This window comes from Arabidopsis lyrata (genome assembly GCF_000004255.2).
Source record: "Arabidopsis lyrata subsp. lyrata unplaced genomic scaffold ARALYscaffold_5, whole genome shotgun sequence".
NCBI classification, from domain to species: domain Eukaryota; kingdom Viridiplantae; phylum Streptophyta; class Magnoliopsida; order Brassicales; family Brassicaceae; genus Arabidopsis; species Arabidopsis lyrata.
In genome coordinates, this window is record NW_003302551.1 from 2,075,072 (window position 1) to 2,101,536 (window position 26,465).

The following is a 26,465-nucleotide window of genomic DNA, read 5'->3' on the forward strand; positions in this document are numbered from 1 at the left end:
TGTTGATCTCAAAACAAACGAATGATGATTTTGTTATTTCACATCTTCTGACAACATGGATCCATGGCTATTTTGCAATGCAAATATTTCTCTCTGCTAGTTTCTTAATTTATGTGTTTTATTTAGCTATTCCTTAATATTACCGTAAATATTAACGATAGAAATGAGGAAATAATTTAAATGTGGTAAAAAAGAGCCAAAATAAATTAATTGTCATTTTTAAATAGATATTTTGTTTCTAAGAATAAAAAAGATAATGATACAAAAGAGTACAAATTTTAAACGGTACAAAATATGGTAAAAACAATCAGTACGGAAAAATTAAAGATAACGATTTTGATATTGTAGATGTTAAAAAAAAAAAAAAAAACGATTTTGATATTGTATTTTATGATCGATAATTATTAAAACGGTATTTTCCATACTCAAACGGTACAAGATTATCGATCAAAACAAATATTAACTACACCAACAACCAAAATCATAATATAGCCGAATAATTAAATGAAAGAAAACAAAATTAAACAGGTTCTATATATAAAAAAAAAACTACAGAAGTAATAATCAAAAATTAAAATAATACAATGACGTGTCATAAGGATAGATTTTATAGTTTAATCCAATAACAAATAAGTTTGCTGAAAACATTAACTCAAACCATGGTTAAGAGATTTAACCAGAGGACTCAGATCAGAGTTAAAAAGCAAGCGTTCCTTTGAGAGGTGAATCAACGAAGGAGACAACACACACACAGAGAGAAAGAGGCGGCTAGGGATCAGAGAGTGGTTCCTTCACTGAAAGTTTTCTTCTTTTGATTCTCTTCTTCTCCTTCAGATTCCTTGCCTCCATTGATGCCTCTTCTTTAAGATTCTCCTTCTCTTCCATGTGCGTTTGTGTGTTTCTGAAGACGATGATGATGACGTCTTTGAATTGAACCAAAATTCGTCCCTACGATTGTTTCTTCTGAGTTTTGATTTCAGATCTCGCTTTTTTTTCCGGTGAGTTTTAAAAAGGTCATTGCTTTATTGTTCTTAATTCTTGAAATCAAGATCTTATTAGTGAGATTATTGATAGATCTGCTAGATTAGTGATGTTGTTTTCTTTGTGATCTTTATTTGCAGATTTCTTCAATCATCATGGCTTACCTGATGTAGTAATTTGGGAATCAAATTCATTCTCAAAGCTCGAGTTTTTATAGAAGCTGTGTGTGTTCTCTTGCGTTTCATGATCGCTTTAGGTATTTGCTTTATCCGGTTCGTGTTGGTTTTAGACAAAGGCACTGGTCTTGAAGGTCTCTCTTCGGCTACTGCTTCTGTTGTTTACCAAAAGAAGCCTTTTTTGGTTTCTCCTTCTGTTTCATGTCGAGGAACTTAGACAGTCCTGTTCAGACACAAATGGCAGTGGCAGTGTTTAAGACTCCCCTTACTGGGGCTAATAAGATGGAAGGGAAGCAGCATCATAAACATCAGCATCTTCAGAGGCAATCATCGGGGAGGCGGGTTTTCGTGCAAACCGAAACTGGTTGTGTTTTGGGGATGGAGTTGGATCGTAGTGATAATGTTCATACTGTTAAAAGGAGGCTTCAGATTGCTCTTAATTTCCCTACTGAGGAAAGTTCTTTGACTTATGGGGATATGGTGTTGACGAATGATTTGAGTGCTGTGAGGAATGATTCTCCGCTTCTGCTGAAACGGAATTTTATGCATAGAAGCTCGTCTACTCCTTGTCTTTCACCTACTGGGAGGGATTTGCAACAGAAAGATCGAAGTGGTCCTATTGAGATATTAGGCCATTCGGATTGCTTTTCGATTGTTAAACATATGGTGAAGGACATTGTTAAGGCGATGAAGATGGGTGTTGAACCGCTTCCTGTTCATAGCGGGCTTGGAGGTGCATATTATTTTAGGAACAAAAGGGGTGAGAGTGTTGCGATTGTCAAGCCGACAGATGAAGAGCCGTTTGCACCTAACAATCCTAAAGGCTTTGTTGGGAAAGCCCTTGGGCAGCCTGGCTTAAAGTCTTCGGTGCGAGTTGGGGAAACCGGGTTTAGAGAAGTTGCAGCTTATCTTCTTGATTATGGTCGCTTTGCTAATGTCCCTCCCACTGCTCTGGTGAAGATAACTCATTCTGTATTCAATGTCAACGATGGGGTGAAAGGGAACAAGCCTCGGGAGAAGAAGCTGGTTAGTAAGATTGCTTCTTTCCAGAAGTTTGTGGCTCATGATTTCGATGCAAGCGATCATGGCACTTCAAGCTTCCCTGTAGCTTCTGTGCATCGCATTGGTATATTGGACATAAGGATCTTCAACACAGACCGTCATGGTGGGAATCTTTTGGTGAAGAAGCTTGATGGAGTCGGAATGTTTGGTCAAGTGGAGCTTATTCCAATTGACCATGGTCTCTGCCTGCCAGAAACACTTGAGGATCCTTATTTTGAGTGGATTCATTGGCCTCAGGCATCATTACCATTCTCTGATGAAGAGCTTGACTACATACAAAGTCTTGATCCATTGAAAGACTGTGACATGCTTAGAAGAGAACTTCCAATGATTAGAGAGGCGTGTCTTCGGGTTCTTGTTCTCTGTACTATTTTCCTCAAAGAAGCTGCTTCTTATGGGCTGTGTCTTGCTGAGATTGGCGAGATGATGACTCGGGAATTTCGACCAGGAGAAGAAGAGCCAAGTGAACTGGAGGTTGTGTGTATTGAAGCCAAGAGATCAGTCACTGAACGCGATGTTTTCTCTCCAAGGTCAGATGTCGTAGGAGAAGCAGAGTTTCAGTTCGATCTAGACTGTGATGATTTAGAATCAGTCTACAGTTCCAAGATACAACTAACCGATGACTACTTCACCAAAAACCCTTTTTCAAACGGACGTTCTTCACTCGGGAAGCTTGAAGAAAGCATCAAGGAAGAAGAAGAAGATGATGAAGAAGAAGAGGACAAAACTGAAAATGCTGTCCCTATGATCATTATGAAAGACAGTTTTTTTAGTTCAGCTGCTTTTCATGACAAAGCTCCATCTCTTTCAAAGCTTTCGACTTCAATGAAGAACACACATCTTAGCGACACAGCACGAAAACACCCAAAACCCTTAACCAGAGGCAAATCCGAGAACACATCGTCTGGTCACAAAAGCGCAAACGAACAGCTTCCAGTGAGTGCAAGCTTTGTGAAAGTAGCAGACATGAAAGAAGACGAGTGGGTTCTCTTCCTAGAGAGGTTCCAAGAGTTACTTGGACCGGCTTTCGCAAAACGCAAAACCGCAACGTTGAGTAAGAGACAGAGACTTGGCACTTCATGCCAGTTTTGAGAGTCATATAGTAAAAAGTAAAACATCTCGAGAGAGAGAAAGTTAAAAGAGACAGAATCTACAGCTTGGAGTATGAAACTGGAGACTTCCCTTCAGTTCTATGGTAGTAAAAAATAGTAGTTACTTTTGGAAGGTTTGGCTTATGACAAGCGACAAGGTGAAGAAAAGGGGTTTTGTTTTTTTTTTTAACTGTTTTGTAAATATTTCTTTTACCTCTCTTTGTGATCTTCTTTGTTTGTTTGTTTGTTTTTTTGCCCCTTTATCACCTTTCTCTTGTTTTTTTCTTTGGTATGTCCTTGTGGCTTGGCCTTGTCCCATAAATAATATTAGTCTACTCTCACTTTTTGGTGTGATCGTTCATACAATGAACCCATTAGCTATATATTGGTTTGCTTGATGGATGGTTCAAACGATCAAGGCCTAAATATGTTGCGGTTATATCGCCTAACTGTCACAAACTGCATTTTTAACCATTCATAGCTTCAAAGTATGAACCAAATAAATGAGGTTTGATGAGTGTTAAGAGAGAGACAAGAGAAAGTGGTAAAGTGTAAGCGTGATGGTCCCAAAGACAGCTGCAAAGAAAGCGAAATGGGCATCGACGACCCATTTTCTCTCCATTATCCATTTATCATCTCATCAGGTAATATCCAAAGTTGTCAAAAAGTTCAAAGAATCATACCAAATTCCGACGCAACAAAACGATGATATTGAATGGGACCCCATTTGTGGGTAGGGGTTATCATTTTCTTATATCCGTCCTTTCGACAAGACAACATCAATTTAACGTATCATTCCTTTGATGTCTTTTAAAAAAAAAAGTACTTGTACCTCTATATATATGTACTATCAAGAGGCAACACTATTTTACATATTAAGTTTTGAATTCTTTGATCAATGATATTTTTTTTTCATTTTCGAAATCAGTCATGGATCATACTTTTAGTAATTTTCATACATATATCATGCTCGAATTCAAATTACAAGGAAGAAAAACAAGCCAAATTATGTACTATATAGATAAAGACTAAAGATGATATATTAATTTAGAAGAAATCAGTTACTAGATATGATCACTATGGTGAAAACATTTGCCAATATCGTATCGTTTGATTGTTTCGATGTTGGTGTATGTTTTGTTTACAATAAAATTCATATGATTGGTTTCCATACTAATTAAAGAGAATTGATTATATACTATATTTTAGATGTGAACTTCTAAATTCAACCTTTTTTCTTTCTTTTATGAGTTTTATGTAATGTAGGGTAGGCTTCGAAGCTTTTCGAATTTAACAACTTTTAATGTTTTGGGCATTATTCGACAATCTTCTTTTAACCTTGTAAATAAAAAAATATATTCACTATATATGCTCTAAACGTAGAAAAATATTTGGACAATATTAGTTTTGACGTTTCATTGCTTTACTAAATGTATCTCTCATCACATATACAATTCTTCTACGAGTGTTACCCTCATAGTCATATATAAAGCTATGTAAATGAGTAAGATTAACGTTTGTCCTACCAACACAATAAAAAAATGGACATATCATGATGTTTTTTTTTTTTGGCTTTGGATATGATTTATCGGCAACTTGGTCATCGTTTGGTGTATGATTTGACGTGAATGTGATAAATATACAAGTTAATTATACTATGCGGACCAACATCATCACTCAGTGACTATTTGTTTGTCTTATTCCCACATTACACCCATAGTATATTTATTTAGCACATCATTTTCTAGAGTTGATTACTGAAGAGTCTAAACTACATTTGATCTTGGCAGTGAAGAAAATAGCTATATTTGATCATATCAGCAAAACAAGATTATAAAATATAAATAAATACAGATTGAAATTGAATAAAATCTCTCCAACACTTGTCTAGCCTTTTCCTCTCAATGTGTTCTAAAAAGCGGTCTAGGCGGTCGTCTAGGCCCCGACTAGGCGCTAGGCTCTCATGCGACGCCTAGATAACCGCCTTGACCGCCTAAAATTATATAGAACTTGTTTAGTGTATTTTTTCAATTTCAATTAGAGTTTTATTTATATATATAGTTATAAATATTCATATATTGTTTAATATAAATATAAATAAATGTTTTATTTAGTTTTTGTTTATAATTTCATAATTTTTAGTTTTATATAGATATTTTATATAACTTTTATATATAATATCATATTTATAATGTTTTATGTTATAAACGTCTAAACCGTCTAAAAAATCGCCTAGGCCCCGATTAGGCGTTCTAGGCGCTAGGCACTAGATCACCGCCCGCTTAGCGCCTAGCACTTTCTTGAACACTTTCTTACCCATTATACAATTTCCCTTTTCGCGGACTCATTTGTTAAACAACTAAATAGGCCAATTTTACAAAGCCCAATTGCCACTCATGAAGATCTCGTCGAACCATGATCGAAGATTTCTCCAACATCGAAGATTTCACGAGTAAGATCTCTTACCCGAAATTGTTTGTTGATCGATCTGTCATAGACTCATAGTAATAAATAATGGTTCTGAATGGCCAGCATTGCTCTTTGATCAAATAAACTCTTTTGATAGAGAAAGAGGAAGGGAAGAAGAAGGTAATCCCACAAAGCGTATCAGGGCTGGCAGGGCCGGCCTTACGAGTTATGAGGCCACAAACAATTACAGTTTGGGGGCCTCGTAATCTATATATAAAAATTTTTTTACTGTTTTGGGGCCCTAAAATCTATACATATTACTCGTAAAAAATTTGGGGGCCCAACACGAATGTTTCACCCGGCTATGTTCAGTTACGGCTCTGAGGGCTGGTACTGATTATACTTAGTTTTAATTTTATTATTTCATGTTCCCTTTTATTTTTGGTCCGACAAATTCATGAGCCAAGAGATCAACTAGTACCATATAATCATTAATTATCAGCCCTAAATCATACAATATTTTTTTATTCTAATGATCGAAAATTAAACTGAACACAGAAGTAAAGATGAGTCTAACTCAAGAGTTCTATGCCCACTTAGCCATTAAAGACATTCCTCCACCACCTATAAAGACAGCAACATAACCTAGGAAATGAATCTTCTTTGGTCGTCCGAAGAATTCATGAGCCAAGAGATTAACAAGTGCCATATAAATCAATAATCCTGCAGAACACGCATTCAAGACCCCCACTACGATCAACGATGTCGGACTTGTCTCATCATATATCTTGTGTATTTCCATCCCTAAAGCTATCCCAACTTGTGTTGTGACCGGAAAGGAAAACACCATTATCCAATTCATTTTGCTTTTCAATTCCGCCTATAACAAACAAAAATTTATAAATATGTTAGACTGATTGTTTTACCACCAAATCAACGCGTATATAGCTATTGAAATACCTGTAAAATGGAACCACCGAGTCTCATTCCTTCAACAAGTTGATGGAAACAAAGCGCTGCGATAAGTGATCGTATGGTACATTGGTTATCTGAAGCCCCCATAGCGAGACCGGTCACGAACGAGTGAACTACGATACCTAGTTCCGACACCTGCACCAAAACAATCATTTAAAATGTTTAGGATTAAACATTTTTGTCTTTGATGATTCGAAATTCCAAACCTAGATCCAAACTAATTTTTAACAAGAGAAAACAAGTTTAGTAAAAATCGATCTCTAGCTTCATTTACAGATCATAAGCAATGATAAAAATATAAAAGTTGTAATTAAATGCACCAAAGCAATGACTCTATTCCTAAGAAGTTGACTTGTCTTATCATCGTTGACCTTTTCTTGTGTATCCACAGAATTAGATCCATTTTCTAATGGTACGGCTTCTCCTTCACGCTTACTAGTTCTCGTCGCATACGAATCAATCATTAAAGCGAGCAAAGCCGAGACCGTCGCGATGAAAGTGCTGAAAGGAAACTTCCTCCAGGGCTCTTCAGGCAAACATTTGGACGTGAGATCATCGTAAGAGTCCGGTAACACATGCATAAAACCGGTTGCCAAAATTACACCCGAAGCTAAAGTCTTAACGATCACAAACATATCTCGGTCGGGTCCTAAAACAGGAATGAAACGAGAAAGCAACGGTAAAGAAACACCGATCATGTTCGCCACTAAGATCGATGGGATTGCAATGAGTTTAAACTTTTGTGCTATTTTGTTGTTGTGACATGATGGATCTCCAGATTCCGCTCTGCATTCGCTTACGTCTGCGTACTCGGCGTTACCGGCAAGAGAGGTAATTGTGAAGGAGAGAAGGAGAATTGTAATGGTAAGGAGTTTATAACAAGCTTTAGAAGAAGTCATTGAAGAAAGTGAAAAGAAGTTTTCTTAAGGTTTTTTTTGTTTTTCTTTTGCAATGAAGAAAGATTTTAGGAGAAAATGATTTCGTCTCAAATTTATAAAGATTGTAACACAAAAAAAAAAAAAAAAAAAACTTAAGATTGTGGACAACATGTGTAGATCAAAGTGACTTACTGGTGACGTGACTGGACTCAGTGTAGCGCCACGTGGAAACATTAAAAATTATGAGATTTTAATTTTGGTGAAAATTTGACATAAGATCTGATATAGAATTTGTTTTCTCCATTCAAAGTTTTTAGAATTTACCCAGAAGAAAAGAAAAATTGATTTAGATTTTCTCACATAAATATTAATAAACCATTTTAAATACTTGATACATTACTTTAATTCATTTATTATTTCTTTTAAAATGAATAAATATTCTTATAAAATGACCATTAAAACATTAATGTTTACTCACAAAAGAAAATAGAAAAAAACTAATGTATGACTGACATGCTTTAAAAAAATATCTATGTACAACAAGTATATGTATTTGTCTATCTATTAGTTTTTGGTTAGTTCCCTCACATTTTGGTTAATTCTAGTGTATAAAGTTACCATAAGATTTTAAAAGAAATTAACATTCAAAAAGTAGTTGCCCATTATACTAGTATTTCATTTTTCGTGGACCCATTTGTTAAAAAAACTAAATAGGCCAATTTTAAAAAGTCCAATTGTTTTTGATCCATCCCTTGAGTGAGGACCTATTCTATTGACAGAATCGCCACTGATCCGTAGACACAAATATTAACATATATAATTGTCAGTTCAAATTTACTTACATTAATTTTTTGCACTCAGATCTTGCATTTAATTTGATATACTTGAATGATATTAATTATAAGATTCTTTTTACGTAATGAAACTTTCTCTTTTCCATTTTTGTCATCTTTCGTTCAACAACATTACTTAAATGGTTATCAAATAATCTTTGACTATATATTTCCATGATTCGGTACCCCAAAATATAGAATCATGCCATATATGCCAATCTAACTATAGTATTAATATTTTTCTACCACGAAAATAATGTTATCAGCAAATATGGAAAATTCTTTTATGGTAAAAATAATAATAAGTAAGTAGACTTGTTTTTTTTGGTCGGTAACACCTAGGTTTAAAATTGAGACTCTTCTTGGCAAGAATTTATATAAATAGAGATTTTCGTAAGATTAGAGAAGTATAAACTTTTTCTTCTTCTTTTTGTCTACTTGAAGAAGACTCTGTAATGTAACTATTCACTTTTTACAACAGAGAATTAACAGCAAAAAAAATGAAGAAAACTTATGTGATTTTTTTTCTTGTAGTGATATTGATAAACTCATTGTTTAACTCTAACGTTTTGGCTTCATCGGGTATGTTTTTACTTTTTATATCAAAAGGTGTAAAACCTGTTTTAGTGTATATGTGTGCGTATAGATTTTACTTTTTATTTTTTAACACAAGTTGTATATGTGTTGAAGTGATTGAAACATCAAACAATGATGTGTGCTATGCACCATGTACACAGAGGTATAAACTTTATGAATGTTGGCATGACTGCTTGCACAAGAGGTATAATGATGGAGCGTGTGTTGATGGACGATGTTGTTGCAAAAAATGATAGAAATCAATGAATGGTTTGAACGGTTGAATTATGTTTTTTTAGCAGCAGATTTTTATATACTACTTTTACAACATTAGTGTTAAATCGAAAAACAAAAAATGGATATAAACTAAATGATAAAAGAAATGATGAAACTAAAATAATAGAAAAACGAACTCAATGCTAGAGAAGAGACTCCTGAATGAATCTGACTATACCCTGACCCTCCATAGAAGAGATATGTACCCCAATCATCTCCAGTCATGTTTTTGATAGTGTAGAATTTAGGGTCGGTTGCTATTACTTTTATGTCTTGAACCGGCTGGAATTCGTTGTTGTTGTCTACGATCTCTAGGTTTCGAACGTAGCCAACTCTGTCGAAGCCTTCATCAGGAAAATGACCGGATCCCATCTGTGTTGTAGTGTGTCGACCGGAAATGTTTGAGTTCACGATCTCACCACCCCATTGCACATCATCTGCATAAGCTAAATTTGCAAAAATTGGAGCCGGCTAATATCCAACCAATGAATGGTTGGATCCCAAACTCAACCACCAGTTTCTGCTCTTTTGATCCTACATAATTTATTTATCAACGATGTAACTATTTTGAACGTGTAAAATTCGTTACGTAAAATATATTATTTTAATAATAAACAAACCAAATTGTTATTTGTGATTTTAATATAAAACAGATGAGATAAAATTGATAATCAAACTTTTTATAAACCTTATTTAGTTACTTACAGTCCAAAAGATGAATAGTCTTGGTTTACTGTCTTGATATAAATTTGGCAAAACCTAAAATAAAAAAAATTATTGTAAATGTATAGCTAGAATGCAAATAGTATTATATACATTGAAAAAGAAATAACACTACAAATTTTGAGCATACCTGCCAACGAACTTCAATGCTATTAAGATTGTTTTTGTTGTAACTTCAACCAACTCATCTCTTCTTTCTACGGTTGGATCCCACACACTCATTGTAGCCTTTGCTCCGTATATTTTTGTTGAGGTTACCGTAGTTCCGACCGCATGCTGTTATTTTCCAAGTCATAATATCAATAATTATTAAAACAGACAATAAAAGATGTTGGTTTATGATGTTTCTGAAATAGATAGGCTTCTAAACCGGAAATTCAATGCATAAAATTCTCTGCCTCAGTAGTTAGAAGAAGTGGCCAAGGCCCATGAATATTTCTAGGAAAGATCCATTAATATTTTCTTTAACATGTTATTTATCAACAAAAGCCCAAAAAAACAGACCCCTATCTGATAGTTCCATAAAAAAAAAAATCATACTTCTTCATACATAACAATTTGGTAAAAGTAAAAAAAAAAAAAAAAAAAAGGAGTGTATATGGAAATCGATTCATTGAGTAAGATATAAATTATAATAATGAAATTATGAGTTATTTACTAAATATTACGTAGTATTCAAGTGTGAAATCAAGTGTTTTAAAAAACGATAGAATTCGTTGTAATTGAAATTTAACGATGTATATATATATATATATATGATAATACCTCATGTGGAGAACCTCCTATTAGAGAAGCAGAAGATTCATCAGTACAATTAGTTCTTTCGTACTTCCGAATAGGTATGGTTCCTCCGGGACACTTCCAAGTGCTCACGTAAGCTTTCCTTGTTTCCCATTTGCTTATATGTTTCATTTCGATCGGAAATTTGGATGGACGTTTCTGTAAAAATAAATTTTGAAAAGAATTATTAGTTTTCGTCGAAAAATATTATATAAATTTTAAAATAAAGATAAGTAAAATGATAAAGAAATTAATTATATAAAAAAAAGAGCCTGAATTTTGTGGTTTTTTAAAAGGTAGTGCTCAAATGCTGACTGTTTATATATATCGACACATTCGACATTTTCCTCATCTGAGGTCTGTGAAAAGAAAACAACTATAATTAAATGTTTATAAGTTTTTGTAAGGTTTATAACTTTTGATATATGTTTGTTATATTTGTATATATTCTTATATTTTGCTTATATATGATGCTTATGTTTTGCTTATAATTTGCTTATTTTCTGCCAATTTTAAAAATCAACATTAATTATTATACTTTCATCTTTAAAAATCATAAAATACTCACCACCATATGCCACTAGTTAAATCTATACATATTTTAAAATTTAAATGTTACAAACAAATATATATATATATATATATGAAAGTTTAAGATAATCCAATATTAGCGACAAAATTATTTACCTGAGACGATAGTTTTAAATCTTCCATCCCCACACATAACAATGTTGTTTCTAAAGACACATTCTCCTTGTAAATACTTTCCTTTACGTATATTACAAGTCGAGATTTGCTCTTCTTAGAAAGTGCAGCCCGACCTTACCGATAATCTCGCACTATCCATATAGTTGTTCTCCCTAGTGCGCACAAAGCGTATCATGGAACTCGTTCAAGGCACACCGGAATATAACCGAGTGTGTTAACCTAGAGTGAAACGCCACCGCTTGGTTCTCTTCCAGTCCAGCAACGTTAAAAAATCCCATGTCTCTAACGAGAAATTGGTGTCCAGTAACCGCTGGTAAACCAATTACGTACAAAACCAAACATAATTAGAACGAGAAAACTGAATGGTTAAACGGGAAATTGATTTCACCTCTACTTTGTGCTAAGTCAAAGCTCATGACTCACCTCTACTTTGCTCATGACCTTTCTCATCTTTGTGGATGGATCCTTGTCTAAGTTGTCTTCAATCAAGGCAGTTCCCAAGTTCTTAAAGAGTTTGACAGATGCTCAGGTCTTGCTATCAGTCTCCAGAAATCTTCTTTTTTCGTAGCAGGCTTTTCAGATGAGGAAGTGAATGAGATTATAATTTGTAATTTTTTTTTTTTTTTTTTTTTTCCATGCGGAGAAAACTTACACAAAATAGTCCTTGTTCACTTTAATGACATAACAAGAATGTTTGTCGAAATTTGTCACGTTCTTATATTTAATACATGGACTATAAATAGAAATATTTATTCTTTTCATAACTTTTGAACATTTCGAAATTAGAAACCTACGGACACTTTGTCTTCTATTATTTGGTGGACTATTTCTTTTAAGAAAACTGATTTTGTAACTATTTCTATTACATTATTTTATTTGATTGACGATAAAAATTAAACTTTTCCAAAACAATTAAACACCGAATTTAACATAACCAAATCTGTCAACGAAATTTAAGACTATAAATTTAATCATACTTCGTACCTATTTCATCAACTTTCAAAGTGAAAATTTTTTGTAGCCGTTTAGGAAAACATCTAAAAGTCTTACATTTTTCTTTGTTTTGGATATGACCAGTGTTTTCACATCCAGATCCATCCAATCCAACAGGTTAATCCGCGATCTAGACACTTTCCCGGTTTTGATTTAGTGTTAATGTCCGGCAAATTTAAAATCGAAAAAACCCACAATTATTTACTATTCACTTTTCAATTATTTTTTCAGTTTTTTGTATTCACTATCGTACTACCTTAGTATTTTTACGGTTTTCATTGGATTTAAAAAGTTTTATTAATTAATTATTATTATTAGATTTCATATTTTGTTAAACATGGTATAAATATTTTTATTATTATTTGATAAAATTATATAATCTCTGTAAATATTAAATACATAAAAAAAAAATTTAATTAATTGATCCAATGATTCGATAACTTAAAAGATACTCTGGTTGACCGTCCAGGTCAAGTTTAAAAATATTGGGTATGAATAATATGTGTACTGAAAGCTGAAACTAAATATTTAAATTTGATCAACACAAAGAAAAAAAAAAAAAAGTTAAAGTTGGTTTACTAAATTGGACTCTCCACGATATGATATAACATGTTTACTAAAAGTCTAACACTAAATGCTTCAGTTTAATATACATTCTACAAAAATTGATATATACAATAGGAATTAAGTTTGTCAACAAAAAGTTTAAAACTTAATTACACTGGTTCACTAGTTAAACTAAAACGTTTTCACAGCTTCGTCTACATTAATGACTAAACTTTTCCATGAAAAAAAGATAATTATCGGTATAAGCATATTTAGTAACACTCATTTTTTAAGAGAAAACTTCTTTAGTAATATAGAAAATGTTAAAAATATTCAAAGAAGAAATGGGGAAAAGGTTGAAAGAATGGGGAAAAGGTGGTCCAGACGAAACGGTTGGGACAAAGCAATCTCTTTTCAATAAACACCTGATGCACAGTACTCCTTAATGATTAGTATTTCATTTTTGCACAAATACAAAGCAACGACGACCATTGAAATAATTTTAAAATATGGGTTTCAAGAATACTTATAGTCATAAAACTATATCTGAAAAACACAACGACCATTGAAAGAAGACTTGTAAATATAATCTGAAATGCTATTTTCAAAAGTAACTTTCAAAAGTATTTCTTTGTTGAAAACTAAATATAACTGTTAAAAATACGTTAAAAAAAAGAATGTTGGGGAAATTTCCCAAAAAAAACCTCAATTATTTTTTATTTGGACGTTTAATACCCAATTGTTTTCGGTTGGAAGAAAAATACACATATTAATAAAATTGTGCGATTTAATATCCAAACAATTAAATGTTTTTATTTTCATACTGACGATCTCACAACAAAAATAAAATTCCAATTTTACCCTAACTATTTCAATTAATTATTAACTTTTAGATTACGTCACAATAGTTTTTTATTTACATAAAAATTAATTTTATAAATATTTCATTTCTTTGTTATCCCAAAAAAAAATTCAAAAAAATTTTCAAAATAATTTGCAGTTTATTTTACAAATATTTAATTTTAAAAATTAAAAATAAAATTAATTAGCAAAAAATTTAGAAAAAGTAAAAAAAAAAAATTAGCCATTTTTATGAATTGATAAATCTTGAGAGAGACGATGAGATTCGGATTGAGATTTTGTCGAAAATAGTTTCATTCGTGAAGGATTTATATTCGAATAGAGAGTTTCTCACGACGAAAAAAAAGTTCATATTGATGCTCGTTGATATCATATGCATCACGACGAATCAAATCAAATTAGTTTTATTGGCGATGAAGATTTTGGATAGGATTAAAAGGAGATTGCGAATGGTTATCGAATTTGATGGTTGCAAAAGAGGACGACGGAGATTGTTTACCGGTAATTCTCGTAGATATTAATCGAAAAAATTAGAACCGAAGAGAAAACGTCTCTTTGACATTGCAAAGACGGAATAAGATTGTACAAATGACTATTTTTAATATTTTTGATTTTCTGCTAATTTTTATGTTTAATTTTAAAATAAAATAATTATATAAATTTAAAATTTATTTTTTAGGCATCATAAAATAAAGCATTAACAAAATTAATTTTTATTTAAAGAAAAAAAATATCACCTTATTTAAAAGTTAATAATTAATTGAGATGATAAGGGTAAAATTGGAATATATTTTTTGTTGTGAGTTCGTAAGTATGAAAATAACAACATTTGATTGTTTGGGTATTAAATCGCACAGTTTTATTAATATGTGTATTTTTCTTCCAACCGAAAACAATTGGGTATTAAACGTCCAAATAAAAAATACATGAGATTTTTTTTGGGAATTTTCCCTGCACAAAAATAATTCTATTTGAGATAACTATATAAATGGGGCCGTGTGTTTCACCTCCGGTCAGGCTTCTAGCTAAGCTAGCTTCCAATTATCTTAATTTGCATTTATTTTTGAGTCTTGTTTTATATGTTGCCTTGTGTTAAATTTTAACTATGATTACGTGTGTTATATCTTGACTTCTTGAAAGTTTATTATTTTCTCTTTCATTCGGTTTTAAACCCTTTTTTTTTTGGAACCGTAGGCTTCAGTAGTTTTGTCTTTTTCTTTTGTTTTAACGCTGTCATTTTTTGGGGAAAAAAAAAAAATGGAATCAATTACGGATTTGCCATTTTTTTGATGACATTTGTGGATTTTGCTTTTTTTGAATAGTTTATGGATTTTGCCATTTTTCAGGCTACGGAAACATGCGTTTTATTCGTTATGTTTGGGTTTAGTCGGTTGTGGTTGTTCTTAGGGTTTAGTATTTTGTATAAACTACGTATTTTTACCAAAAAAATCCGAAATACGTATATTTTTAAGTGTTAGAAAATGGCAAATCCATAAGATTTTTGCAAAAATGGCATTTTCAAAAGATTTTGGTAAAAAATGGCAAAATCAACAATAATCCCAAATAAACGCTGTCATTTTTTATTTTTTCAAGCTGAACTACAATTATTTATTTTCTCTTTCATTCAATTTTAAATGGGTTCAAACACAATTTATAATCTCTATACTAATATTTTGAAAGTACATTAAAAAAAACTAATCTTATCTTTTGTAAACTATTACTTAAGAATTCTATTGCAAATAAAACTTTAAAGACCAAATTAATTTAGCTCATTGAAGATAAATAAGTCAAATACTAATTTATGCAATTTAAATAAATTATAAAAACGAAAAATACATTATTAATTTTCAAAAAAGGAATAACCAATCAAAATAAACATATAAGATTTGATATCAAACATAACATATTAATTTGTTACTCCCTCCGTTTCACAAAGAGTGTCGTTTTAAAGTTTTAATCTCGTTTCATAAAGAGTGTCGTTTTCTGTTTTCAATGCAGTTTTTAAAACTAATTCTCTTTTTATCCCTACTATTTTAGCTTTTTAATTATAAAGAGGGTATTATTTAATTAGTGTATTAATAAGAGGTAGAAATGAAATTTGTTAACTTTTCTTAATTTGTGCGAAAAATGCTAGAATGACACTCTTTGTGAAACAGATTGAGTATTAATCATTATACTTCACATCTAATCTTTATATGATGGGCATTTACAAAAAATATCTTTTTTTCTATATCTCTTTTCAAAAATACCCTTTTTATTATCCATTTTTTAAAATACCCCTTCTTATGTGCTAAATGACTAAATTACTCTTCTTCAAATCCAGTAGATATAAAAAGAAACAGAATAATTTAAACAAAGTTACTAAAGAGAACAAATAGAACAATAACTGGATACTTAACCAGTGGGAATTGGATATATAGCCGGTAGAGAATGGGTCCAAGGACGATGGGAAGAAAAGGCGGTGGCGGTGTGTTCCAAGACTTTGAAGAATCTAGCTACATTGTCATGCTTGCATATTTAATTTGTGCTACCATTTGCTTGAAGTTGTTATTGAGGCTTCAGGCCTCACTTGATGTTGCTCTCATATGTTCCGAGCCTTGGGGAGTTTTTATTTACATTTGGACATAAAACATTACAATTTACACTTCTCTGGTTTGCTTTAGATTATGATCAGGATGAACGACAGATGTAACCAGTCATGAGCTTATTTGGCAAGGTAGTAAATATTTAGGTCTAACTTATTTGTAAGCCTCAACTTTCCTTGTTTAATGATATTTACATGTTAATTGTTATCAAAAAAACAAAAATCGTAAATGATATATCGTAAATGGTAACCAGTCAAACCTATCAAAATCCCACCAAATCTAAAAACTACTCAAATCGTTCAAATCTCTAGTCCAATACATCCCCCTTAGGATTTGATTGGTTCTCCCGCTAGCACTCGCCTAGCGGTTGTTAGTGGTCGGTTGCGATTGTTAGAGGTTTGTACCAATCATAGAAACCGTTCCATACCGCTTCAAACCGTTCAAAATCGCTGGATTTCAAAAGCTCCTTCCCGCAAGCGTTTGCGGTTGGTTTAAAAAAGGAAAAAAACTAAAAAATGAAAAATGAACAAATTAAAATATATATTATCAAGTCTTATATATATTCACGTTAATTCTTAAAAAATAAGAATTATCTAACTTTAATTTTCTAATATTAATAACTATTTTGTTTTCAATATAAAATTTATTTGAATAATTATTTATGGTTTTTAATCATTAATCATGTTTAAAAAATTTATACCTTTTCATAATTATAGTTTTTGGTGTTTTTATACTTTTTTATAATCATATATTAAATCCCCTAAAAAAAGACGTGTATAGAACTAAATAAAGGCTGAAAGGGTAACCCTTGGGTTTTCGGGGCATTGGATTCTCACCAATGTTTGCGTTACTCAAGCCGACATTCTCGCTTACTTTATGTTTCATTAGATTATTCAACCATTAGATTATTCAACCATTAGATTATTCAACCATTTCATTTTACCAAGTTCAATGTTAGCCAGATTAGTCAACATTTATATGTTTCGATGCAACAACAAGATGTTATTTGTAACAAGTAGTTTTGTTGTTTGTGTCCGTATGTTACTAGTTGAGTGGGCTTTCCCTTTGTTCCAGTTATTTCTGGTCATGAAGGTGTAGGCCAAGGACGGAGTCGAACCGTCATTACAGGATTTGCAGTCCGATACATTTGCAACTCCTCTTTCCTACGCTAAGCGCAAAAGGCACTCGAAGGAGTACTGGGACCAACCATCACTACCATAGGGTTATAGTGGTAAATCCTGCCATCTCGAAAGTTACGCACGTACTTTATGTGAGTCAAGCCAGAAAACACGGAAAAACTGCACGCTACAACAGCCCAGTATGTCGATTCCAATCAAGGGGAGGAATCAAGGCAGAGGGAGTACATAGCTAGTCTTATACGGGGCAGGGAAAGCACAAGCCTTAGACCAACAATACAACAATGAGACAGAACGTAGCAGGCCCTCAACACGTACATGATAGTTCACACGTACATGATCCAGTGAAGACAGTTTAGTAAATTTTGGTTTAACCGCTATCGTACCCGCTGATCAATCAGTCGTAAATTTCTCGCAAGTGTATCTATTTTCATATATTTACTAGATAAGGACCCGTGCTATACAGCACGGGATTTTATATTTTCTGTGAATTAAATTGTTCATTTTATTTGAATTATGTAAGAAATAATATAGTGTAATATAATAGTATAAAAAGGAATATATCATATTATTTTATGTTTATTACTATTTGGATATTATGTTGTGTATTATTTATTTGACAATAATTGTATATTTTGTTTGTAGAAGTAAATAATACTATATAATTAATTTTAGATCTATTTTCCTTATCATATTTGGTTGATTTTATTATAGGAATTAAATGTTGTTAAATATTAATTTGGTTGAAAACATGACTTGATAATAAATAAGGAGAGAATATTCTATTTTAGAATTTAATATATTTAGCCAGTGCCGGCCCGAATATATGGACTGCCTAAAGCAAGCCATATAATTGATGCCCCAATGAAAAGAAAAAAATTATTTTAAAAGAATGCATAATGTGGGTTTTGAACCAAGCTTAACCACTAGACCTATTGAACAATTTTGTAAATGATGCCCCTAAATTTCTTTATAACATCTGATGCCTTAAAGCCCTAGCTTCATGAGCTTCTGGCACGGGCCGGACCTGTATTTAGCTGCATTAGATTTGTATTTTTTTATTGAGATTAACAATTTATTTGATTTAAGTAGGTATTGATAATTAGAGAATAAACAACAACTTGTTGTATTGGGTTTAAGTTTTTTAGTGAGCTATATTGGGGTTTGTTTGGCCCAGTTTAATTTAGTAAAAATATAGAAAAATATCAAAATTAAGTTGCTCAACAAAAAAAAATGTCAGATACAAAATTAATTTTTTTTATGTCATATTAATAGTTAGAATTAGCAATTTTAGTCTGATAAAGTATTGAGTTATATAAAATTGTTAATTTCTTTGACAGTTGACACCTATAAATATGTAATTCTATAATACTAAATTACTAAATTAAACATATACCATTGATTAAATAAAAAAAAAACACCAAAAATTTAAATCATATAATTTTAATTCTAAATTAAAAAATGTAAAAGCTAACATTAGCATATATATATAAAATTTTATCCTTAGGTACTACGGTCCAAATCTGATTTACACCGAAGACTAAATTTGTACCGTTCAAATTATTGATTTTGCTCCTGCGAATGACTAAATATACAAAATAATTGTTTGGACCCATAGTTTACACACATATCACTACTTCCACCCTAAGATCGCCTGAAACAAACTTAACCACGTCCAATTATATAACATCAATTCTTCCATAATTATTATGTTCAAATTCAAAATAAAACATATCATAAAATACAGTAGACAATAAGTTTCACAACTTTAAAATAAAACACTTCTACAACATATTTAAAACCAAAATTTTTTGCCTGAGCAACATCGAGTTACCACAAAATATACAATAATATTACATACAAAAAAATTTTACCCGTGCTGTAACTCATTGAAGACCAAATTAATTTAGCTGTTGAATTATATTTTTTAGCATCAGATTTATGTATGCTTTTCTATGAATAAAACTAATTTTATTATATTGTTGTTTCTATAACTTTAGTTACTCGTCCTGACGTTTGTGTTTATGAATCAAACTAGTATTAAGTTTTTTTTTCGATGCAAAAGCCAAACAAATGACATTTACTAAATTATTAAAACTTAATATAAAATGTCATGAGAAAATATTTTACTAACAGTTATATATGCTTTAATTAAATTTTTCATCACTATAATTTATTATATATATATAAATATATGTTTTATATATAAATATAAACACAAACTAAATAAATATTAAATAAAAAAAATTATTGTGCAGAGCCCACAAATTTGGGTTTAGGTTTTTTTCTTTCTACAGCAAAAATAAAAAGAGACTTTTGCTGTGAACTAATTAAAAAAAGGGCTGTGAACTAATTAAAAAACACAGAACTACAACATGATTGTTGCCAAAAAAAAAAAAAAAAAAAAACAACATGATTGGATTAGTTAAGCCGCTCTAGCAATTAAAACATTTTTGCTGTGGAGAGAAAATTGTTAGACTTTTCTTTCTGATTAATTAAACTAACCATATGTATTGTATTACTAACCCTGCAGTTACCAAAAACTTTTTTTTGACCGTGTTCAATGATTTGGCACTAACAAATTTAGAATCATACCATACATGCAAATATATATATATGCTAATGTTGACCCAAAAATTGACAGTGTATATATAATTGTCATTTCAATTTTTTTACATTAATTTCTGAACTTAGATTTGTATTTAATCAGACATACTGAATGATATTAATTGTAAGATTCTTTCTACTTAATAAAAATCAAAATCATCAACAGCATTACTTATATAGTTATATGTAGTTACCAAACACATCTTTGACCGTAATATTTCCATGACTATATATCTTTGATTCTATATTTTTAAAATAATTGTATATGTGAATATTTTCTTACCACCAAAATAATGTTATTAGCAAATATGGCAGAATTATTTATGGTAAAACTAAAAATAAAATATTAGGTTGAAAATTGAGACATTTCTCAGCAGAGAATCCTATAAATAAAGCTTTTCGTATAAGATTTAGAACAATATAGACTTCTGTTTTTTTTTCTTAGACCAGAGAATTTACTGTAAGAAAAAAATGAATATCACAAAAGCTTATGTGATTTTTTTCCTTGTAGTGATATTAACAAACTCATTGTCCAACTCCGGCGTTTTGGCTTCATCGGGTACGTTGTTATTGTCCAATTATTTTTGATCATTTTAAAAGTAACTATTGAATATATTACTTTATAGGAAAAAAAATGTAAAACCTATTTTAATACTCCATCCGTTTCATAATATAAGGCGTTTTAGATAAAGTACTTTGTTTCACAATATAAGTCGTTTTCGAGTTTCAATGCAAATTATATATTATTTTAATATTTTATGATTATTTATATTATGCAGTCTCTTTTATGATTGGCTGAAATTTTTAAAAGTAGATCTTCTTAATCTGCGTGCTTTTACCTAAAACAATTTTTATTTTGAAACGGAGGGAGTATATATGTGTTTGTATATTTTACTTTTCTTTAACATAAGTTGTATATGTGTTACAGTGATGGAGACATCAAAAAATGATGTATGCTCTACACCATGTACAATAAGGTATGGAACGTTTGAATGCTTTCATGACTGTATCCTCGAGCATTACAGAGATGGAAATTGTATTAATGGAAGATGTTGTTGCAAAAATGATAGAAATCGATCGATCACCAATTTGAAGGACTGAATTATGTTTTTCTAGCATGAGATTTATGTATGCTCTTCAATGAAATAAAACTATATTATCGTTTCTGTGGCCTTAATTACTTGGTGGTTGTGTTTATAAAACAAACTAGTACTATTAAGTTTGTGCGATGCAATTTGATCGGTCTAACCAGCGAGAGAGAAAGGGTTTGCTTGTAGTTTTGGTTCTTGTTTTCTCTTTCTTCTTGCCTGGGCAGTTCTGATCTTTCTCATGTCATGTGTGAGTTCTTTTTGTTTATATATAAAGGGTTTGTAATTGGATTAAAGGAAAAAAACAGAAAATATTACAGGCCCAGCCCGGCCAGAGTTTGATTGTCCAGATTTTAGAATCAGCAGCATCAAAACTTATTGTGGTGTAGCAAAAGAGCCTTAACTATAATTTGGATGATCTATACTTCTTTCTTTTTAAACAACACGTTTGATATTTCAATTTATTTGTATCAAAGAATGTGTTATGTGCCTCGAGCAGCTATTAGTGAAAGCTCATGGTTCTCTCTTCTCCAAAATCTCCACTTTCAGGGTCAGGGTTTGCTAAGAAATCAACATATGAAAAGAGATAACTAAATTGTCAACATTGCTACCAAACTTACTTTACTCATCCATGATTCGATTAATCTAAAAGTCTGTGTAACATTTATTTATTTTACAACTTGTGTTAAATCGAAAATAATAATGTGAAATAAACTAGATGATAAAAAAAATGATGAAACTAAAGTAAAAGAAAAAGGAACTCAATGCTAGAGAAGAGACTCCTGAATGGATCCGGCCAGGCCCCCCATAGAAAAAATAAGTACCCCAATCTTCTCTAAACATGTCTTTGATATCGTAGAACTTGCGATCGGTTGCTTTTACTGTTATGTCTTGAACCGGCTGGAATCTGTTATTATCTATGATCTCCAAGTTGCGGAAGTAGCCAACTTTGCCGAAGCCTTCATCGGAGAAGTGACCAGAACCCATATGTGTTGTCGTGTGACGGCCCAAACTTTGCGAGTTAACGATTTCACCACCCCATTGGACCTCATCTGCATAAGCTAAATTTGCAAAAATTTCGGCTGGCCAATATCCAACCAATGAATGGTTGGATCCTAAACTCAGCCACCAGTTTCCGCTCTTTTGATCCTACATTATTTATCAACGATGATATGTAACTATTTATTTAGAAATGTAAATCCTTATGCAAAATAAAACTTTTAACATTAAACAAACTAACCTTCCACACAAATACGGTGATCTCAGATTGTTTGCCTCCGAATACCGAGATAGGAGTAATGGTACCTCCAAGAACAATTCTGTTACTGGTTTGTATAAAACCAGGACACAGAAGGTTATAGCATCCGGTTACGTTGTATGTGTCGCTCTAAATAACAAAACTTGTATTATTTTATCAGTAAACTTATCAAAATCATGTTTTTTTGTCAACATATCAAAATCATGTTATTTTACATGATTTTAATTTAAGTATTTCTAAATAAGCACTGCACTGAAACCCTTTATTTTATATGCAAAAAAAAAAGAGGAATCACGAGTAAAAGTTAACAAATGATTTTTTTTTATAGAATAAATATTAGCAAATGAAAATTTCAACTAATTATGAATTAAGAATGTTAGATGTTACTATTTGATAAGGATAAGAGTTATTATTTGCATTCTAGCTGAATTCTCTATGAACTACTCATTTTCAAATAATGTCCACATTGTTCATCCCTTCATGCATTCACCGCATAAATCAAGAGAATAAACTTAATTAAGTAATTTAAAAATATAATTCTGCTCACATTTTTATCATTTTAATGAGATAAATGTGCTTTATACAAAATTTGAGTAATCTATATATTTATTTTACGGTAGTTTAAAGCACATTTATCTCACTAAAATGATTTTCAGATTGTTTCTTTTGGACATTTTAACAATTTCTCAAATAAAATCGACTAGGTTTTCATTTAAAAAGGGACTGAATTTATGTATACCTCGAATATGCAAACACCATTATACTGTTTTATAAAATTATATTACTCCTTTTAAGCGAAGGTAGAGTATTAGTACTTCATACTAATTAACTTAAAATTTCAGATTAATAATAATAATAGCATAGTAATTCTTTGTGATTTTAATGTAAAACAGATGAGATAAAATTGATAATCAAATTTTATATAAACCATACTTAGTTACTTACCGTCCAATAAATGAATAGTCTTGTCTTCTTGTCTTGATACAAATCCGGTAAAACCTAAAATGAAAATTTCTATTAGTTTAAATGTAATAGTCATTATATATATTGAAAAGAAATAACACTGCAAATTTTGAGCATACCTGCCAACCAACTTCGATGCTGTTAAGATTGTTTGTTTTGTAGCTTCCTGATGTAATCCAAATTTGTGACAAGCTGAACTCTCCTTCTGTTTCTACGGTTGGGTTCCACACGCTCATTGTAGCCTTTGCTCCATACATTTTCGGCGGTATTTCATTCGTAGTTACGACCGCATGCTGTTATTTTCCAAGTCATAATATCAATAAATTTCCAAGGCCTAAAAAAGTTTTTAGGAAAGATCCATTAACCTTTTCTTTAAAACAAGGCCCTAAAACACTAACGTGTTGTTTATGAACGAGGGCAACATTCCATAAGGCCCTATCTGATGATATTTTCATTCAGTCAAAAAAATCATACTCCTTCATACATAACAATTTGATAAAAGTAAAAACGAAAAATACGAAGTGTATATAAAAATCGCATCATTGATTAAAATATAAATTATTATAACGAAACTATGAGGTTGGCCTGCGATTTTGACCCGTCCGATTGTACCGATCCGACCTGAACTGATTTTTTTGGTTTTTGGTACAAATCGGTTTGGGTTTCGGTTCAATACGGAGGGATTGAAATTTATGTTCGGAAACTCGACCTGACCCGACCCAATCTGATTAACTGATCGGATTTCCGATATTTGTTTTTCAAAAGAAATTATACCAAAATTAACCGATCTTAACCGAATCTAACCGATTTTAACCAATTAAACCGATCTTAACTGGAAAAAACCGAATCGGTTTAATTCGGCAGAAATTTAAATAACCGAAATAAACCTAATATGACCCGACCCGATTATTTGTTCGATTTATTTTGGATGAATTTTTAATAACCGAATAAACCGATTAACCAAAAAATCTGACCCAACCCGATGACCCAAACTCGCGGGCCTACTATAAGGTATTTACTAAATTAGTAGGTGGTAATCTAGCATTGTAATTAAAACAATATTGTAGAATCAAGTAGTTTTTAAAACGACAGAATTATAGTTGTCTCTGAAAAATTTGATTAATCTAACTATGTAAAAATAGTGATAATACCTCACGTGGATAAGATTCACCGGTAGAAGTAGAACTAGTTGTTTCGTCATTCCGAATTGGAACCGTTCCTTCGGGACACTGCCAAGTGCTCACGTCGGCTTCCCTTGTGTCCCATTTGTTTTTCTGTTTTATTTGGACCGGTTTTGGAATTTCGGATGGTTGTTTCTGTGAAAAAATAAATTAAAAACACTTACTAGCTTTCGTCGAAATATATTATTTAAATTTTAAAATAAAACAATTATCAAGACATAAGATAAATGCATAAATAAAATGATAAACAATTTGTTTTTAAAATATACCTGAATTTTGTGGGTTTTTAAAAGATCATGATGAAATGCTGGTTGTTCATATATATCGACACATTCGACACTTTCTTCATCTGAGGTCTGTGAAAAAAGAATAAATATATTAGTATAACTAAATAAGCGCACAAACGATAGAATACACATTGGACTCTCTATGTATATCAGTTCATTATAACCTAAGTTGAACTTTTATGCTAAAGGAAACAGTAACCGTAAGCTCAATTGTTTTTTGGTTCTTGATGGCAAATGTTTCTCTTGTAAGCTGACTTTAATTTCTATCTAAAAATCTGATCTTTAATTCAACGTTCAACTGCAATTAACCTTAAAAGGATGCGTTTAACTATTCAGCTATTTTAACCTAGTGGCTCTGAAATTTTTATGTATTAAATTTAAACCTCAAGAGGATGCGTTTAAGCATTACACATATTCTGCGGAATATTTAAATTTCTGTAATATCCCATCCTTCTATTTTTTCCTCCAATTTTGGAAATTTTTATATTAAATGACTATACTATAGCTAATTCCGAAATTGGGGTTTTTGAATAAGTATAGCCGTATAGGTATATGTAATGTATATCAATAAAAAGATTAACCAAGTTTCCAAGAAAAAAATAACACAAAATAATGATTAACCATAACTAAAGTACCTTAATATTGAACGAAGGGGAAACTATGAAGAGGCCTAGAAAAAAGATCATCCATAGCATCACCGGTAAGAGCTCCATTGTAGAACCGGTGACTCTCTCTTCCTCTCTCACCGTTGATATCTTTCTTTCTAACCGGCGATCTATCTCTTTCACCGGTCGGCGAATTCTCTTTCTCACTAGCGATATCTCTCTCTCTCTCCGTTTCTCAGTCTAACCCACACAAACCCTCTCTCTCTCTCTCTCACAAACTAGAGATTCATTCTCGCTCACCTCCTTCTTTGGTTGTTTTTTCTATTTTTCAGCATGTCTATCTCTCTTCCCAGTTTTGTTTTTTTCAGTCCTTTTAGGGCAAAGTAGGTGTTGGTTATAAATTTTAGTAGACTAGTGTTTTTTTCATAGGATAAAATTATAATCCTTGTTTACATGAAGAAACGATTTTGTTTATATATGTAATATGAAAAACGAAAATAATTAAATCTCATGTGAAAATCAACGTTTCATCTTCTTGATTTAAATTATGAGCATTCATTGTTATGAGTTTTTTTGTTTTTGTTTTTCTGAGTTGACTAAATAAGAAGCCCATGCCATGAAATAGTCCTTGTTCGCTTTAACGACATAACAAAAATGTTTTTCGAAATTTGTGACGTTCTTGTATTTTAATACATGGACTATAAATAGAAATATTCATTCTTTTCATAATTTTGGAACATTTCGAAAATAGAAACCTGCGGACACTCTGTCTTCTATTATTTGGTGGACCCTTTAATTATTTATGTGAATACCATTTTTTTTTTTTTGAATAGGTTAGTTAGCAAATGCTAACTTTTGCAAATTAGTATTGTTAAAGTTACGTCCTA

The 26,465-nt window shown here is 31.4% G+C and overlaps 5 protein-coding genes and 1 pseudogene across 5 annotated transcripts; 3 read left to right on the forward strand and 3 right to left on the reverse strand.

Annotated features, from left to right (window-relative positions):
- Positions 1 to 701: 701 nt before the first annotated feature.
- LOC9311304 (phosphatidylinositol 4-kinase gamma 7) lies at positions 702 to 3,673 on the forward strand. Its single transcript, XM_021025041.1, has 2 exons — positions 702 to 998; positions 1,122 to 3,673. The coding sequence occupies exon 2, from the start codon at positions 1,359 to 1,361 to the stop codon at positions 3,309 to 3,311; it is 1,953 nt and encodes a 650-aa protein (XP_020880700.1). The 5' UTR covers positions 702 to 998; positions 1,122 to 1,358; the 3' UTR covers positions 3,312 to 3,673.
- Positions 3,674 to 6,119: 2,446 nt separating this feature from the next.
- Positions 6,120 to 7,636, reverse strand: LOC9311305 (zinc transporter 7). The gene is made up of 3 exons (XM_021026051.1): positions 7,066 to 7,636; positions 6,680 to 6,829; positions 6,120 to 6,599 (listed from the first exon to the last, which is right to left on the reverse strand). Exons 1-3 carry the CDS (start codon positions 7,591 to 7,593, stop codon positions 6,306 to 6,308), a joined length of 972 nt encoding a protein of 323 aa, XP_020881710.1. The 5' UTR covers positions 7,594 to 7,636; the 3' UTR covers positions 6,120 to 6,305.
- Positions 7,637 to 8,905: 1,269 nt separating this feature from the next.
- LOC9312970 (putative defensin-like protein 57) lies at positions 8,906 to 9,298 on the forward strand. The gene is made up of 2 exons (XM_002875191.2): positions 8,906 to 8,987; positions 9,096 to 9,298. Exons 1-2 carry the CDS (start codon positions 8,906 to 8,908, stop codon positions 9,233 to 9,235), a joined length of 222 nt encoding a protein of 73 aa, XP_002875237.1. The 3' UTR covers positions 9,236 to 9,298.
- A 652-nt stretch (positions 9,299 to 9,950) lies between these two features.
- On the reverse strand, positions 9,951 to 10,875 carry LOC9311306. The gene is given in 5 exon segments (XM_021024598.1): positions 9,951 to 10,016; positions 10,111 to 10,157; positions 10,160 to 10,256; positions 10,746 to 10,826; positions 10,828 to 10,875. Coding segments are annotated over 5 exon segments (339 nt in total).
- Positions 10,876 to 20,667: 9,792 nt separating this feature from the next.
- On the forward strand, positions 20,668 to 21,360 carry LOC9312971 (putative defensin-like protein 55). The gene is made up of 2 exons (XM_002875192.2): positions 20,668 to 20,755; positions 21,125 to 21,360. The coding sequence occupies exons 1-2, from the start codon at positions 20,668 to 20,670 to the stop codon at positions 21,295 to 21,297; spliced, it is 261 nt and encodes an 86-aa protein (XP_002875238.1). The 3' UTR covers positions 21,298 to 21,360.
- A 426-nt stretch (positions 21,361 to 21,786) lies between these two features.
- Positions 21,787 to 24,771, reverse strand: LOC9311307 (annotated as a pseudogene).
- Positions 24,772 to 26,465: the final 1,694 nt, after the last annotated feature.